Genomic DNA, 17,500 nt, shown 5'->3' with positions numbered 1-17,500 from the left:
TTGTGAAATGAAGATTAATTAAAGTGAAAGGGACTGTATGTATGTATATATGCATGTATTGTATGTGAAATAATAACAGATAAAGTGTAGAGATTCTTGACGTCAGATTGTGTGTGTGTGTGTGTGTGTGTGTGTGTGTGTGTGTGTGTGTGTGTGTGTGTGTGTGTGTCTGTAGTTCAATATTTATGCGATCATAGACTTGTAGCTGAAAGAGGAAAATATTTTATTTGATTCGGAAGTTAAAGGGGGAAACAAAATCAAGATGAGAAAAGAGAAAAATAGAATACCTTTCCTTGCTTTTCAAATATGGAACGAATGCATGGAGTGAAACATACAAACTTGGAAAACGAAGGCACGTAATACTGAAGTGTGATGTACAGAATGTAAGCACTGGGACTGTGGATATTGGAGAAGAATGTATAATGGAGTTATCCGGAGAAAAAGGTTTAGATACAGAGCAAAGGCTAATAAATGAAACGCACAATATGAACCTGCGCTGGATGAAATGCATGCAGTTTCGAGAGAGAGAGAGAGAGAGAGAGAGAGAGAGAGAGAGAGAGAGAGAGAGAGAGAGAGAGAGAGAGAGAGAGAGAGAGAGAGAGAGAGAGAGAGAGAGAGAGAGAGAGAGAGAAGATAGGCATAAATACAGACAAATAGATATTGCCTGGTAGAGGAATGTATTAACAAGTTACCTTCTCTGCTTTTTCATCTATATTGTTAGTTTCTAATGCACCAATTTTGACTTACATTCATACATTTGTATTCATTCAGTAGCATCACCTCGTTCTATTGCAGACTGAATGGTGCTTCTTTGAATAGTATAACAATTTGGTGTCATATACGAATGCTGATGTAATACTAAAGTTTGTGTTATGGTTCGAATAAACTCAGTGATAGTGGTGTTGTTAATTCCGTGTTAAGAGGAAGGTTTTAAGGAAGAGAAAATTTTTGGATGGATATGTTATTGTATGCAAGGACTGCTTCATGCTAGCTTATTGATTTCTTGCAGCTTCACTTAAGTTGTAGTTTTATCTCACTCAGTTAATCCGGGATATTATAAATGTGCTGAAGAGAGAGCAAACTCGTGACACTCACAAACCTGGAATTGTGTAAGTGAGTAATACCAAACCGAGGGTAACTCGATATTCAACCAAGAATATGTGAGTGATAATAAACAAAGGTCGAATGAATACAAACATAGTAGGTAGATGCTAAGTACTTGTGAGTTTGATATAAATAAACAAAAAAGAACTGAGTAATAAAGCACAAAGTTGATAAATGGTAACTGATTGTGAATGATAGTACATCGAGAAACGTATTAAGTAGCAATAAACACGGACGAAAAGAATAAATGCTGAATGCCGCTTCAGCTACACTCTTCCAACACAGAGAAAGAGTAAAGCACACAGCACAGAAGAAACTTGCAGCGTGTAGAGCAGCCAAGAGAGCAGAGAGACAATGGGATGCATTAAATTCAGGAAAGATGATGAGAGCGAAGTTTGAAAAAGACAAACATTGTTCTACTCTTGGGAATGTGTGTAATGTAGCTTAATTAATTTGGGCCATCTTTTCTTTTTCATCTTTTCCTTTCCATCTTTTCTTGTTTTGCAGTTACATCCAAACATTCTACTGTTGTGTTAGAATTTACAATTTTTTTCTGATTTTTTTCCTGATACAGTGGCTTCCAAAACTTTATAAAAAGCAAAAACAAGAGGGCTATATTCTGGCACAACGAAGGATATCACTTAACACATTTGTTAATTGTAGTGGCAACAGTTAGTAGCCCAGCAGAATAGGGATGGTTAGAGTGTAGTACATGCATATATAAAGATCACTCAACTCTACTGGCGCCATCATGTATGTTCTTGTAGACCTAGAGGTTAGTTTGGTGAAGAGGAAAAGAAATAACCAAAGGAAAGTATCCATTTTGAAATGAAGCTTAGGAAAGATGCTAAATCTGCACCAGTACCAGTAGTTCTCAACCTGGGATCCATGACCCCAAGTGGGCCACGGCAAGAATTCAGTGGGGCCATGGCGAGCTGTTTCAGATCGTACGCATCTGAATAGTTTTAGAAATCTGATAAAAAAAAAAAAAAGCATCCCTATCCTGACTGACTGAAGACAGTTTTTTTTATTGATTGCTTTGGTAAAAAAAAAAAAAGTAAGTTACATAATGTTGTTACTAATGTACGTGCACGTGTGAATGTACGTGTGCGAAATTGTAATTGGTTGCGCAATACGTGGGTGTGAGAGACAACGCGAAGAAGAACGGGCTCGTTTGAGACGGGAAATAAACGCTGAGCCGTGGCGTGAGTCAGTGGCGATAGCATGATCTCAGTTTGGTTTTTGATATCATAACATAAACGTGTGGGTATATTTGTATATTTTGTAATAAAGCAAAAGTGTTCATCATCATCATTATTATTGCTACCATTATTTTTTATCTAATTCTCTTTTTACCTTTTCTGTCGGGGTGGGATTTGAGAGAGAAATAAAGGAAAGCCACACGATTGTTAATAATTCATGAAGGGGGGAAGGAAGACAAAAAAAAGTTGAGAACTACTGGTCTAGACTTTCATAGAGGGAGAGAGAGAGAGAGAGAGAGAGAGAGAGAGAGAGAGAGAAATCTGTGAAATTAAGTGAATAAGACGTCAGGCAGACAACCAGATCAAAGGAAGCTTAAGGCTTGCTCTCTCTCTCTCTCTCTCTCTCTCTCTCTCTCTCTCTCTCTCTCTCTCTCTCTCTCTCTATCTATCTATCTATCTATCTATATCTATCACTCTATCTATCTATCTCTCTCCTTTTATTTACACAAATCAATACACAGTTAAAGAGTATGTTACAAAATATTTTGACATATAATGTAGCAGTTTACAGGCTAAAGGGAACATTTTTAGTGTTTCCTATTTAAAAGCCTAACTCTAAATGTTACTAACAAATGTTACTCTGGTGCTTATGGCAACCACACGTTCAAACATTCCTTGAATTGCTGTAGATTCATTCTACTGAGGTCAATCTGTGCAGTAATTAAGGTGTTCCATAGTTTACCATAATGATGGACGTACTGGCTGATGCTGCTGTCTAGAATGTAGTTGTTGCCTCGGCTAACCTGCATCTTCTACAGAGGCGGCGTTACTTCCAACTGCCGTTTTTCTCCTCCTCTGTAGGTGTCGACGGTGAGGACGAGAGTTCAGAGCGGCTTGTTGAGGGTGATTTTTCCTTCCTTCCACACTTTCACCACCACGAGCAGGTGCTGGTTGTTGCTCCTCAGCTGATTCTCTCTCTCTCTCTCTCTCTCTCTCTCTCTCTCTCTCTCTCTCTCTCTCTCTCTCTCTCTCTCTCTCTCTCTCTCTCTCTCTCTCTCTCTCTCTCTCTCTCTCTCTCTCTCTCTCTCTCTCTCTCTCTCTCTCTCTCTCTCTCTCTCTGACCAGATTGGAAAAACAGAAGAAAGCAAAGTAACAGAAGAACAAACAAGACGAAACTGAGAGGCGAGACGTAACGAGCTGAGAGAGAGAGAGAGAGAGAGAGAGAGAGAGAGAGAGAGAGAGAGAGAGAGAGAGAGGCTGAATGTGCGATAAAAGGAAGTATTGCGCCGTTATAACAAGGATTAAAGAAAGTTGAGAGTTATTAGAGCAAGGTGGAAGGAAAAGTAAGCAAGGAAGAACGAGCAGAAGAGAGCATCGTTTCTGTAATGAGAGAGGTAACGAGATAAGTCTCTTGAGCAAGGTTGATGGAGAGAGAGAAGGGCGGCTAGGCGGTGTCGCTGGTATATAACAGTGAGGCAGTGCTTACAAGGTTAAGAGTGGTGGTGCTGGCCATGGTGGTAGTGGTGATAATGATGAAGTTTTAGTTCTGGTAATGCGGGTGGTGTTGGGAGTGATGTGGGTTTGTCATTAAGATTAGCATGAATTTGACCATAGACAACATAGTCCATGGTTCGACATTAGAAAAAGTTTAGTGATAATATTGAATGATGGGAAAAATGTCCTTTCACCATAATTAATCTCTAATTTGTCATTTTATTACATTTATTTAATATATTTGTGTTTTTTTTAATTGAATTTAAATCCATTTTTTTTTTAAGGATGGAAGAAAACAAAATACATTATCGCGAATAGGAACATACGAACGAGTAGACAGTTAGATAATCGAAACACGAATAAAAGAACATTCAAAGGACAGATATTTGTTTGTCACTGGTTTCATTTATTATTCAGACTGTTGGTTGCCAGGTTGTATTCATCTCTCTCTCACATACACACATTGTCATAAAACATGATCAGAGCTTGACTTTTATCATTTTAGAATACACACACACACAGAGAGAGAGAGAGAGAGAGAGAGAGAGAGAGAGAGAGAGAGAGAGAGAGATTCACCTGAATGATAACTCGAAAATCTTACACATTATTTCTTTTGCTTTCTTTTTCTTCGAATTCTTCAGTGCGTCTCAAATAACACACGTGAATGCTTCCACCTGGGCAAATAGTTCTCATTCCCTGTTTGTCTGAACTTTGCCATTCTATTCTCTCTCTCTCTCTCTCTCTCTCTCTCTCTCTCTCTCTCTCTCTCTCTCTCTCTCTCTCTCTCTCTCTCTCTCTCTCTCTCTCTCTCTCTCTCTCTCTCTCTCTCTCTCTCTCTATATATATATATATATATATATATATATATATATATATATATATATATATATATATATATATATATACGAAAAGACTACAAGATGAAAATAAAAAAAAAAGTTATAAAAGAACAAATAATTAAACAGCGTAATAAGAAAATATGAGGAAAAGCATAAGAAGGAATTACAAAAAGAAAAATAAATTAAAGGACAGAAAAATGTCCAATAAACAAATAAGGACGTAAAAATATAAGAGAGGACATAGAAAAAACAGAAAAGTAAAAAGAAACGGAGATAAGAAATAGCAGATAACGAAGCAAGTAAGAGAGAGAGAGAGAGAGAGAGAGAGAGAGAGAGAGAGAGAGAGAGAGAGAGAGAGAAAAGAGAAAGGTTAAAAGAAACTGAAAAATAAAAAGAAAAGGAGATAATAGCAGATAACGAAGCAAGAGAGAGAGAGAGAGAGAGAGAGAGAGAGAGAGAGAGAGAGAGAGAGAGAGAGAGAGAGGACATAGAAAAAACTGAAAAGGTTAAAAGAAACGGAAATAATAAAAATAATAGATAACGAAACAAGAGAGAGAGAAAGAGAGAGAGAGAGAGAGAGATGGGAAGGGGAGGAAAGATAATGATACGGTAAGGTAGTATAATAAATAAAGATTAAGAGGATTTCTCGTAGGTTTAAAGTCGTGATATGTTAGCACCTTTCCATTCGTCCTCTTGAACACCCACCTGTCCTATCCTTTCTTCCCTTTCAGCGCTTCTCTCTCTCTCCTGTTAGCGAGGCGGAGAGGGATAGAGGTTTCATGGAATTAGATACGAGAGAGAGAGAGAGAGAGAGAGAGAGAGAGAGAGAGAGAGAGTTACGTATGTTAGTCATTGTATTCAAAATCAATGTTTCATAGGCAGATAGATAGGTAGATAGTTAAGGAAGGCGGTGGCATAGTGGATCAGGTGGAGAGCGTGGGATCGGGCAGACGTCCACGCGTAGGTTGGAATCCCACCACGTACAGCCTTAAAAAAAACACGTTGCCATTTGTCGAGTGGTTTAAAGTTACCTACATATCACCATGATACCCAGGTTCTAGGTGGATATGGGCCCTAATATGGGTATCACTATAAATAAAATTGCCTGCGCCACTAATGGGCGGAAGCTGAACAGCGCTTCCCATACACTCTTCAAGGCGCTATAAGCCTTACCGTAAGAAAAAAAAATAAAATAAATAAATAAATAAATAGACAGAGAGAAAGAGAGATAGAGAGATAAAAGATACGATATATTCTGCTAGAATAGTGTGTAATGACGTGAAATGAAAAGCATGGATTGTCCGTAAAATAGAAGAATAATTAAAGAATGACATATTAATGAGGAACAATCAGAATTCGCAATATGTATGCAAAGTAGGAAAGCCGAGAATAATTGTGTGTGAGAGAGAGAGAGAGAGAGAGAGAGAGAGAGAGAGAGAGAGAGAGAGAGAGAGAGCGAGCGAGCATGTTATATTTCTCCTTCCTTACACTTGGTTGACGAAAGTTTTATTTACATTTCTACAACTTTCTCATACGTAAGAAGAAGGGCAGGAAGCTGTCGTTATTACTGCACGAGAAAACATAGTGATGGTAGTGATAGTAGTAGTAGTAGTAGTAGTAGTAGTAGTAGTAAGAGAAGGAGGAGGAGGAGGAGGAGGAGAAGGAAGTGAAAAATATTCGTTCTTGGTAGTGGTGATGGTGGTAGTCTCTTTTTCTTTTCCTATATTACTTTTCTCTTCATTTCTTTTTTTTTCTCCTCATTCTCCTTCTCCTTCACCTTCCTCTTCTAGTAGCAAAAGCATCACCTCTTTCTCCTTTTTTTCTCTTTCTTTACCACCACCATCACCACCACCACCACCATCACTACTACCTTCAACAACAACAGCAGCAATAATCACCCAGACTCCTCCACTGCTCGTCATCACTGGAGTCAGTCACAAAGGAAGCCAGTGACCCGTACTCCTGCTGGCGGGGGAGTCATCGACCTTCGGCACAAAGACTAAAGAGCGGTAGTTCGAATCATTCCCAGCACTCACCTGCCGAAGCTCACCTGGGCGAGAGCATGGGAGGGAGAAGGAGGATATAGAAAGAGCAGGAAATGAAACAGAGGAATTGTCGTGAAAGAAAAGAGAGAGAGAGAGAGAGAGAGAGAGAGACTATGAGAATAAGAGATAAGAGATAGATAAGAAACACAGGGATTCAGGAGGAGGGAATAGAAAATGGAGGATAAGGAAGAGTAATGTGAATAGATGCAAACATAGGGAAATGAGAAGGAAAAAGAGAGATGGAGTGGAAGTCATTGGTAGGAGAGAAATATGAAAAGAAGAACGTAAGGAAAGGAAAACGTAGTGAAAAAGAGGAGGAGGAAAAGAAAAAGCAGGAATTGGAGAGGAAAAAGAACACAAGAGCACGAAGAAGGAAAAAGGGGAGAAACAAAGTGATACAAACATATAAAGCTACTCTTTGGAAGTCACCAACGAGCAAAAATATAGCATCGATACTTAAAGATCTAAGAGCTTGAGGGTCACAAAAAGGACACAGCCGTATGATGTCTTCTTGTAATGTTCTGATGTTTATGGCACTGTAATCCTTGTCTCGTGTAACATGTGAGGAAGAAGTAAAAGTACAAAAAGATCAAGGGAGAAGTGAAAAATAGAAAAAAGACGGTAGCATTGAAAAATATGTAGTGTGAATAAAAAAATATCTGTGATGTATAAGGATTAAGAGAGAGAGAAAGAGAGAGAGAGAGAGAGAGAGAGAGAGAGAGAGAGAGAGAGAGAGAGAGAGAGAGAGAGAGAGAGAGAGAGAGAGAGAGAGAGAGAGAGAGAGAGAGAGAGAGAGAGAGAGAGAGAGAACTGTAGATTTCTTGTTACTGAAATTTAGCTTTTTTTGTTTTATATCCTGGCTTATATAGCGCCTGTAGGTAACTTGAAGAGCATTGAAAGCGCTGTTAAACTTCCACCTATTAGTGGAGCAGGCAATTTTATTTATAGTGGTACCCATATTAGGGCCCATATCACCATCCAAGCGCATCTTTGCTGTAACCACCTAAAACCTGGGTATCATGGTGACACGTAGGTAACTTTAAACCACTCGACAAATGTCAAAGTTTCAAGGCCGTACTTGGTGGAATTCGAACCTACGCCTGGACGTCTACCCAATCCACTACGCCAGATTTATTCTTTGCTTACATAGAAACTCGTATTGCCTTTAAGGTGCAGTTTTGTCATATACCATTTGCTTTATAGTTTATTGATGTAAAATTGTAATTTTATTGTTTAACTGCATTAGTAGTATTAGTGTTAATAGTAATACTAGTAGTAGTAGTAGTAGTAGTAGTAGTAGCAGTAGTAGTAGAAGTAATAGTAGTAGTAGTATCAGTAGTAGTAGTAGTAGTAGTAGTAGTAGTAGTAGTAGTAGTAGTAGTAGTAGTAGTAGTAGTAGTAGTAATAGTAGTAGTGATAATAGACACGAGAACTATGTTGTAAACGCAGTTATTATAATGATAAGATCAGTAGACATAGTAGATGTAGTAGTATTTGCTCCTTTGTAGTCAGAACAACTGGATAATAACAATAGTTTTAGTAGAGATAGTACTAGTAGAAGTAATAATACCATTCCTTTGCCCTCTATTTTTACCCTCCCGTTTTTCCTCTTCCGTCGTGCAATTTTCGGATTAACATGCAAGAGTGTGACGCTGCATTTCACACACGACCGTTGCGTCCGAGCTGTGTATGTTTGGTACAATAGCCGTCGTTGTGCGTGTGGCTTATCAGATCCATTGGAGTTAAGATACACAACCCTCTGTCTATCTGTGTGTATGTCTGACTGTTTTTCCTTATATCTCCTCTTTTTTTGTATTGTGTGTGCATGTGTCTCTGTGATTGTTTGTTCTGTGCCAATCTCTCTCTGTTTGTACACACTTGATTTGCCTTTATTTTTTATAAATTTGTTAGAATGTCTGTCCGACTTTCTTTCTTTCCGTCTGTCTCTTCCTCTTTCTTCATTGTTTGCTCATCTCTTTTTTCTTATTTTCTTTGCCTGTGGATCTGTTTGCCTTTGTTTCTGTTTTTGTTTCCTTTATCTGCATGTGCCTGTTCGTGTTTTTGAATCTCTCTCTCTCTCTCTCTCTCTCTCTCTCTCTCTCTCTCTCTCTCTCTCTCTCTCTCTCTCTCTCTCTCTCTCTCTCTCTCTCTCTCTCTCTCTCTCTCTCTCTGTGTGTGTGTGTGTGTGTGTGTGTGTGTGTGTGTGTGTGTGTGTGTGTGTGTGTGTGTCTGCGTGCGTGTCCGTGTGCTTGCGTGTTGTTCTCTCGTTGAATGTTTAATGCTCGTTAGCGCCTCAAGCCCAATGGAAAAAAAGTTAAGGGAATCAGTGTGTGTGTGTGTGTGTGTGTGTGTGTGTGTGTGTGTGTGTGTGTGTGTGTGTGTGTTCTGTTGCGTTCGTATCTCGTACATGATCATTGCCTTCATCAGCTTAATTACTCTCACATATAACGGGTTTCTGTGGATCACTAGTCCTTTTTCGTGTTACCTGTGTTGTGTGTGTGTGTGTGTGTGTGTGTGTGTGTGTGTGTGTGTGTGTGTGTGTGTGTGTCACCCGTTCAAGTACTAACCGGACTCAGCGTTGCTTAACCTCACTGAGCCACCGTGAAGTGGTGTGTTTAACGTAAGATGGTCGGTAGTCATGATTATTCGTGTAGTGTCGCAGATAGAGTTTCAGAACAGTTCCTTCCCTCTCCTTCTCTCTCTCTCTCTCTCTCTCTCTCTCTCTCTCTCTCTCTCTCTCTCTCTCTCTCTCTCTCTCTCTCTCTCTCTCTCTCTCTCTCTCTCTCTCTCTCTCTCTCTCTCTTCGTCATTTACCTTTACTTCTTTATTCTTTCCTGTTTCTCCAACCCTCGTGCATCCGTCTTAAGTGTTATTGTCCCTTCACAGCTCACTGATTGATTTAAAGCTGCTTGAGTGTTGGCAGTGTTTTAATATTTATCACTAAGCGGTGAACCTTTTCATGATTAAGAGATAAAGAGTTGTAGCTGCGCTGTGGAACATTTTAGTGAATTATGAAAACGTTATGAATGTGTAGTATGAATTTATAATCATATTGTGGAAATATTAGAAGGAATTCCTCTTTTTTACTTAGAGATGCTTGGTTTTGCAATGATTCGTGCAAGAAAAGACATTAATTTCAGAATGACAAATTAATATTGCTTTTGATTATCATTAATATATATTTGTTTTAAATAGGATCAGTAATATTACAATTTGATACAAGAGCATGCTTTCCTTTCTTCCTTTCTTTCCTTCCTTCTTTCCTTTCCTTCTTCCCTTCTTTCGTTCATTCATTTCTTCTTCTATTCCCTCCATCCTATTTCCTTTTCATTTTTCTTTCCTTTTCATTTTCTTCTATCCTCATTCCTTCCTTCCTTTCCTTCTTCACATTTCACTTCCCACAGCTACCCTTCTTATCACGTGCCTTTCATACAACCGTCACACTTTTCCCCCTTTTCGTTTATGCGTTTGTATAAGCTTTCCCCTTCCCCTTTTATTCTTCTTTTCCTGCACCGTTCACTCTATCATGGACCATAAGTTTCATTACTAATGTTTTGATTTCCACCTAATTCTTCTTTTATTCCTTGTGTGTTTCCTTAATACTGTGAACAAGCTTACCCTTCCACCATTCCCTCCACTAACTTCTTGCTGTTTGTCTATCTTACAAGTTGATTCGTCGTACGTAACATTTTCGTGTTCTCGTATTTCTCTTTCATCACGGAATACCAATAAATTTGTGTTGTTTATCATTGCCTTAATATGATGATACAAAATTGAAGAAGAAATTAGGATACCGTTATAAGTAATCGGATGTTAACGAGAGAGAGAGAGAGAGAGAGAGAGAGAGAGAGAGAGAGAGAGAGAGTGAGAGTGTGTGTGAAGCGTAAATCTATTGCATGCACTGCCAGACCCGAAAAAGTTGAAAAGGACTGGTCACACCATATCAGCGAAAATGAAGTAGCGAGACAGTGGTGGATCTCCCTCGCTGATACACGAGAGGTTGAGATCAGGCCGGCGGAAGTGGAGGAAGAAGCATCCTCCGCAAACACTGGCCAGGTGTCTACCCCCCTTTCCCCCTCCCTACCCACCTCTCACCTCTCCCAGCCTACTATTCAGGAGGCATCTTCCTCTACCCCAGGCCCCACTAGCTCTCCCCAAGGCTGTACATTCTGAGCCGCCTTCTCCTCCTTTCCCCTCCACCCCTCCACCCATCCTGGGCGAAAACCAGCAACCCCAACAACCGACAAAATCAAGCCACTCTCTCCCACCCCGTGACGCTGCTCCGCTTCGTCTCCCTCCTAGACGCCAGGCACGCCCTCTTCCCGAAACACGTCAGCCTGCACGCACTCAACTGCAATCACAGGGCGGTAACCAGAGAAGATTCCAGGGAAACAGCCTCCTCGAAGACAACATCGAGTGGATCATCCTTCCTCGTTTCGTCGGGGGAATGAGGACGGTGGATTACGGGCAGTGGGTGAGAGAGAGAGAATACAACCAAGGTGACCCCGCTATCGCCGATAGGGTCACACCGGGCAGCAGTGCCCGAGACTTCAATCCTGTGAGTACTGCAAGGGCAAATACCACGCCGCAGATACTTGCAAGGAGAGGCTGGCTGACAGGCGACATTCTGACTTGATTCAAGCGGTCAGATTAGGATCACAGGAGACTCTTGCTGTGTTGAGAAGTGCAGCGTGGAGACACCCCCAACCCCAACCACAACCACAACAGGGATACGGCACGGCCTGGGGACCAGCCACCGCCTCACTTCAAGCATCGACCATCCACAATCTCCTGCAACCACATCAGTTTAGTGAGCGTTACCTACCCTCCCACGGACACCATGGCTCTGGTGACGCCACCCTCAGGCCGTGGGTGCTATAAACTAAACATAGTGTCGGCAAACATTCGTGGTTTTCACACAAATGTGGGTGAACTCACACACAGATTCATATTGAAAAATGACGCCGACTCAGTGTTTGTGTGCGAAACTTTCTTAGATGACAGTGTGCCTGCGACCTATGCGAGGATAAAAGGGTACTCGAATTAGATTAGAAAGGACCGCTCTACACAGGGCAGTGGCGTGGTATTTTGCTATAAGTCGAGCCTCAGTGTCGCAGTGCTGGACACGCCCATCCCCACGAAGCTCGAGATGATAGTACTGAAGCTGGTGGGAGAGGATGGCCGAGGTATGCTGTGCGTTGGGTCTTACCGGCCACCATCTCAGGGTACAGCACTACTACAGTTCCTCGCGGATAATATCGATCGTCTCCTCACGACTTACCAGTGTGAAAATATGATCATTCTCGGAGACCTAAACCCCCGCGGAGTTCAGCACGATTTTGACTCCCTGCTGGAAGTGTTTGACCTCACTAACCACGTCACCTTCCCCACCCATCGCTCCGGCTCCACCCTTGAACCTGTCATCACAGACCTCACAGCCCATGAGGTACATTGCTTCTCACTATGCCCTGTGGAGAGCTCCGACCACGTAGGAATTCTCACCAGGATATCCTTCAAAAAGCCTCGTGAGATTTCTACCCGCACCCTCTGGCAGTGGGACAATGCAAACTGGGATGGCCTGAGGCGTAACTTCAAACAAATGAACTGGGAGGAGCTGCTGCAAGGTGACGTGGACCAGCAGGTGGAACGCTTCACCGAGACTCTGCTGCAGGCACAAGGATCCTGGGTGCCTCACAAGCAGCTCAGGTCCAGGGCCTCTGACCAGCCATGGTTTGGTCCTCAGTGCCGTGAGGCCTCAGATGCCAAGTATAGGGCATGGCGTGCTTACAAACGCCGCCCTACTCGGCGGAACAGGCTGCGGCACACAGAAGCAGCCGCCCACATGGAGGCAACACAGGACTGGGCCCGTCTTCAGTGGGTAGAAGATAAGAAGAGGAAACTGAAAGGAGGCAACGTTGGCTCCAAGATGTGGTGGAGCATCGTAAACGACGCTCAGGGAGTGACGAGAGACTCTACAAATCCTCCTCTCAATAAGAGGGATGGCACCACAGCTACAACGTCGCGGAAGAAAGTGAATCTGCTGGCTGAGCATTTCGCCCGCAAGATGACAATACCAGACCCCACTCGCCTTCCTCCCTCACCACCTGTGGTGGCAGGAGACACTCTGACCTCACTCACCACGACTGAGGAGGAAGTGAAAGCTGCCCTCATTAAATTGGAGGAGGATAAAGCAGTGGGGCCTGATGAACTCAGCCCTTGCGTGCTACGTAGGTGTGCTACGGAACTGGCATCCCCTCTTACACTCATCTTTGGGTGACCTCAAGCTTGGAAGGTGAGCCACGTTGTACCAGTCTACAAGAAAGGGAGCAAAAGCGCGGTTGAAAATTACCGCCCTGTCTCCTTGTTGTCTGTAGCAGGCAAGGTGCTGGAAAGCATAATCGCATCCAGCTCACCAAACACCTGGAGAGTCAGAACCTCCTCAGCGCCAGGCAATTTGGATTTAGAAAAGGTTATTCTGCTGCTGATCTAAACCTGCTGCTCGTCAGTGAGTGGAGCGACGCCCTGAACCAAGAGCGGCCAACTGCTGTCCTGGCGCTGGACATAGCAGGAGCGTTTGATAAGGTTTGGCTAGTAGCATTAGTTGAAAAACTTCGTGCCGTCGGAGTGGGAGGCAGAGCTCTGGACCTGATGCGTGACTACCTGCATGGGAGGCATTTACAGGTAGTGCACAATGGACAGGTGTCATTATCACATGACATTCGGGCAGGTGTGCCTCAAGGAAGCGTGTTGGGGCCGCTGCTCTGGAATATATATATATATATATAAACGACCTGCTTCACCTAGTCCCCAGTGCCAAGGCGTACGCGGATGACGTCACACTGTCACTCGCGTACTGCCCCAGTGAGGAAGCCTCCACAATGACGTGCCTCAATACCTCACTGCTCCTCCTGGAGAAGTGGGGTCAAAGGTGGCAGGTTACCTTCACCCCCCACAAGACTCAACTCCTCATTGTGTCCAGGACAAGGCAAGACATCAGGTTCCTATTCAGTGGGGCAGCCCTAATACCGCAGGAGGAGGTCAGCATCTTGGGGGTTATTTACGATAGTAAATTGACCTTCAAGACCCACATCGCACAGCTCGCAAGAACTGCGGCAGGGAAACTGGCCTCTCTAAGGAGAATCTCCTGGCTGCTGGACAGAAAGGGGTGAGAGCTGTTCTTCAAGGCTCAGGTCCGCTCCTCACTCGAGTATTCTTGTCTCGCCTGGGGAGGGTGCGGCGAAAACACACCTCGACAAGCTTGACGCGGTGCAGAGGAGGGCGGAAAGGATCATCATCGCTGAGGATCAACCCGAGCAGCCCAGCACACTACAGAGCTTGCAGCACAGGCGGGATGTGGCAGGACTTACAACTTTGTGTAAAGTACAACAACAGACCACAGTGCACCTGCAGCAGCTGCATCAGCCACTCCAACAAGCAGCGGTACAGACGAGAGGAGCGCCCAGGACTCCCTCAGCCCTGATTATACCACGCTCCCACACCACCCACCACCAGAGACAGTTTTTGCCTCGCTATTTACGCTTGTGGAACACCTTCCTAGCGGGGAACAAGTGTCCGGACGACCTAAGTGTTGCCGAGTGTGGGCTGCAAAAGTTCAAAGTGTGTGTGAACGCATGGTTATTCTGTTGCAATTTAATTTGTAATCTATAACTCTTAAGCATAATTTATAGTATTTTTGGTTAGGTTTTAAGATAGGCTGTACTCATAATACACCTTTAACCTGTGAAAGGACCAAGATTATGTGTATGTAATGTATAAATAAAGAGAGAGAGAGAGAGAGAGAGAGAGAGAGAGAGAGAGAGAGAGAGAGAGAGAGAGAGAATATAGTACAACTTTTTCCCCCAAAGAGAAGGATTCTTTGGGCAGACACTTATTCCCTATGTTCCGTGTCAGTGTAGCTTTGGTTAATTCCTCTCAAAGCTAACTAACTGCTCTCGACAGAGCATTTTCTCTTAGGCTGAACATCATCGCAGACAGTCCTACTATACCAAGAGGCCTCAGCTGCAGAACACTTCACCTTTATTTATACATTTATTATCAGTATCATATTTTTCTTACCTCCACCACTTTGTCTTTTTTTTCTCTTCATCTGTAATTATCATTTGTTTTGACCTTTCCTTTCTGATTTAACGGCATAATAATGCCCTGCTCTTTTTCTCATCATTGTATTCCAGTCCTTGCCTTTCACTGCGTCTTCGTTCAACATTTTTCATCAAAGCCTTTTGTCTTTTTATTTGTCTTTATATCCATTGCTCTTACTTTTCACCAAGAACAACAATTTTCTTTTCTTCTATAGTTCTTCCTTCACTTGTTTCTTCTTTTCCTTAGCCAACCAATTATCCCATTTCATCTTCCCTTTCCTGTCAAAGTTAACAATAAATCGTTTTATTTTATTTTCATTCATTCTTTTATCTCTCCATCTCTTCTTTCTCTTTTCTTCTATCACCTATCTCTTCTTTTTCTTTAACCTGTTATCATTCTTTTTCTATTCCTTCTCCTTTTTTCCCATCGAAACCAATCAAGAAATACTACCCTTTCTCTTCCGTTCCTTCCTTCTTCCAATTCCCTCTACTTCCCATTCCTTTCATTTACTTATCATCTTACCATCAATTTAATATTATCTCTTTTATTCAATTTATTTTCCTTATCACAGCTAGCAATAAAACACATTCTCCTTCATTTACTTCCTTCTTGTTCCTCATTTCCCTTTACGTAAGCTTCCTTTCGTCTACTAAGTGTACTCACCAAGCCCTCCCTTCTCTCTCCCCCTCTCCTGCTTCCATGGATCTACCCAGGGACAGGCACGGTGGTGATACGCTTGTCCGACGTTAACGACAACTCCCCGCGCCTTGCCAGAAAGCAGTGGGACTTGACGGTACAGGAGACGTGGGGCGACAAGGAACCAGAGAACACGACACTACTGGAGATTGCTGCCGCTGATAGAGACACTGCCAACCATTTCTACTACCGGGTGAGTTAGATGTGTGTTTGTTTCCAATCTATGTACGCGGAAGAAAGGAAAGGTTAAAGAGAAACAAGTCTCAGTGGAGAAGAGGTACAGATAAGGAAAAGAACGGTTTCTTGTAAGGGTGGAAAAAGAAACGTTCAAGGATGTGGTAAAATAAAATAAAAAATGAAAAATAAAAAAAAGAAGAGCGGGTGCGGGATGGAAAGGGTGAGTGGGGAGAGAAGTAAGGAAAACAGTTATTGGTTGTACTCCAGAGGGAAATGGATTGTCTGCAGGAGGAGAAAAGTGTACGTCTTTCTGTTATTATCATTATTATTACACTACCACTTCCATTCCTTACCTCTTTACAAGACACGACGTGACATCCAATTGAGATATACTTCAAGTAGAAGCTAAGGTAAAGAATTACTCCACCAGAGGATATGGCATATAAGGAAAGAAAAACGACAAGGAAAAAATAACTAAAACATGACCTGGTGCTGTGTTGTCAGGATAATGATAAAAAGTTCCCCTGAGGAAGGTTCCCAGAATGCTGTCTTCCACCTGTTTTGTAGTCGCGTGTTTGCTATAACGCCTGAAGAATACCAAAATATCACACGCATCGCCGACCACTGTGAATGTGTGTGTGTGTGTGTGTGTGTGTGTGTGTGTGTGTGTGTGTGTGTGTGTGTGTGTGTGTATTGTGACGCCACGTGCCATTGAGGTGTGAGTGTTGGTAGACTTTATATACTATTTTGTCTCATTTAGTTAGTTTATATATGTGTAGGTTTTGTATGTGATGTTGCTTCCACTAGGAATTATTTTTACTATAAACCTACAATTTTGACTGCTGTTGCTGCTGCTGCTTATCGTTATTATTATTATTATTATTATTATTATTATTATTATTATTATTATTATTATTATTATTATTATTATTATTATTATTAGTAGTAGTAGTAGTAGTAGTAGTAGTAGTAGTAGTAGTATTGTTATTATCATTATTATTATCATTATTGTTGTTATTATTATTGTTATTATTATTATTATTATTATTATTATTATTATTATTATTATTATTATTATTATTATTATTATTATTATTATTACTTTATTATTTTGTTGTTATTATTATCATTATTATTATTATTATTATACTTATTATTATCATTAGTAGTAGTAGTAGTAGTAGTAGTAGTAGTAGTAGTAGTAGTAGTAGTAGTAGTAGTAGTAGTAGTAGTAGTAGTAGTAGTAGTATCATCATCATTATTATCATTATTACAGTAAACCTTTGATACTACTACTACTACTACTACTACTACTACTACTACTACTATTACTACAACTACTACCACTGCTTCTGCTATCTATCTATTTGTTTATCTATCTATATTTACATTACTGCTTCTACTTCTACTAATATGCACTTCATACCATAGTAATAACTAAAACAACAGCACTAACACTAATAACACAATAATGACGATAATGGTGACAACAACAACAACAGCAACTCTATACATTCTTCTCACATTTTCTCTTCACGGACGCAAGGAAGGCAACACTATCACGGTTCTTATCGCAATATTTCATTACGCCGCACACAAATACTTTCAATTTATCTCCTGCAATACTTTCACTTTGCACACTGATTAGCACTTTCCAATTTCGGGACGTCGGAAGCTTCACTTGACCCCACCGGCCGAGGAGTGGGTGGAATGGTTTCCTCTTGTGATATCTACGAGTAGCGCGGCGAAAATCTGAAAATAGTTTGATGTTTGGAACTCTTGTATCTTTTTTTTTTCTTCTTCTTTCTTTCTATGACGCGAAGATCTGAGGTGACCAGAATAG

The 17,500-nt window shown here is 41.6% G+C and overlaps 1 protein-coding gene across 2 annotated transcripts in view; it reads left to right on the top strand.

Moving 5' to 3' along the window:
* LOC123520591 (putative neural-cadherin 2) overlaps positions 1 to 17,500 on the top strand; it is a 542,583-nt gene that overhangs the window by 451,036 nt on the left and 74,047 nt on the right. For both annotated transcript variants that reach the window (XM_045283005.1, XM_045283006.1), the window contains exon 8: positions 15,498 to 15,673. In XM_045283005.1, the coding sequence (XP_045138940.1) occupies positions 15,498 to 15,673 (176 nt within the window). The remainder of the gene's footprint in view (positions 1 to 15,497; positions 15,674 to 17,500) is intronic.

This window comes from Portunus trituberculatus, chromosome 47 (assembly GCF_017591435.1).
Source record: "Portunus trituberculatus isolate SZX2019 chromosome 47, ASM1759143v1, whole genome shotgun sequence".
Lineage (NCBI taxonomy): Eukaryota > Metazoa > Arthropoda > Malacostraca > Decapoda > Portunidae > Portunus > Portunus trituberculatus.
Note: the sequence above shows the minus strand (reverse complement) of the source record. Positions and strands in the feature narration are given on the sequence as shown.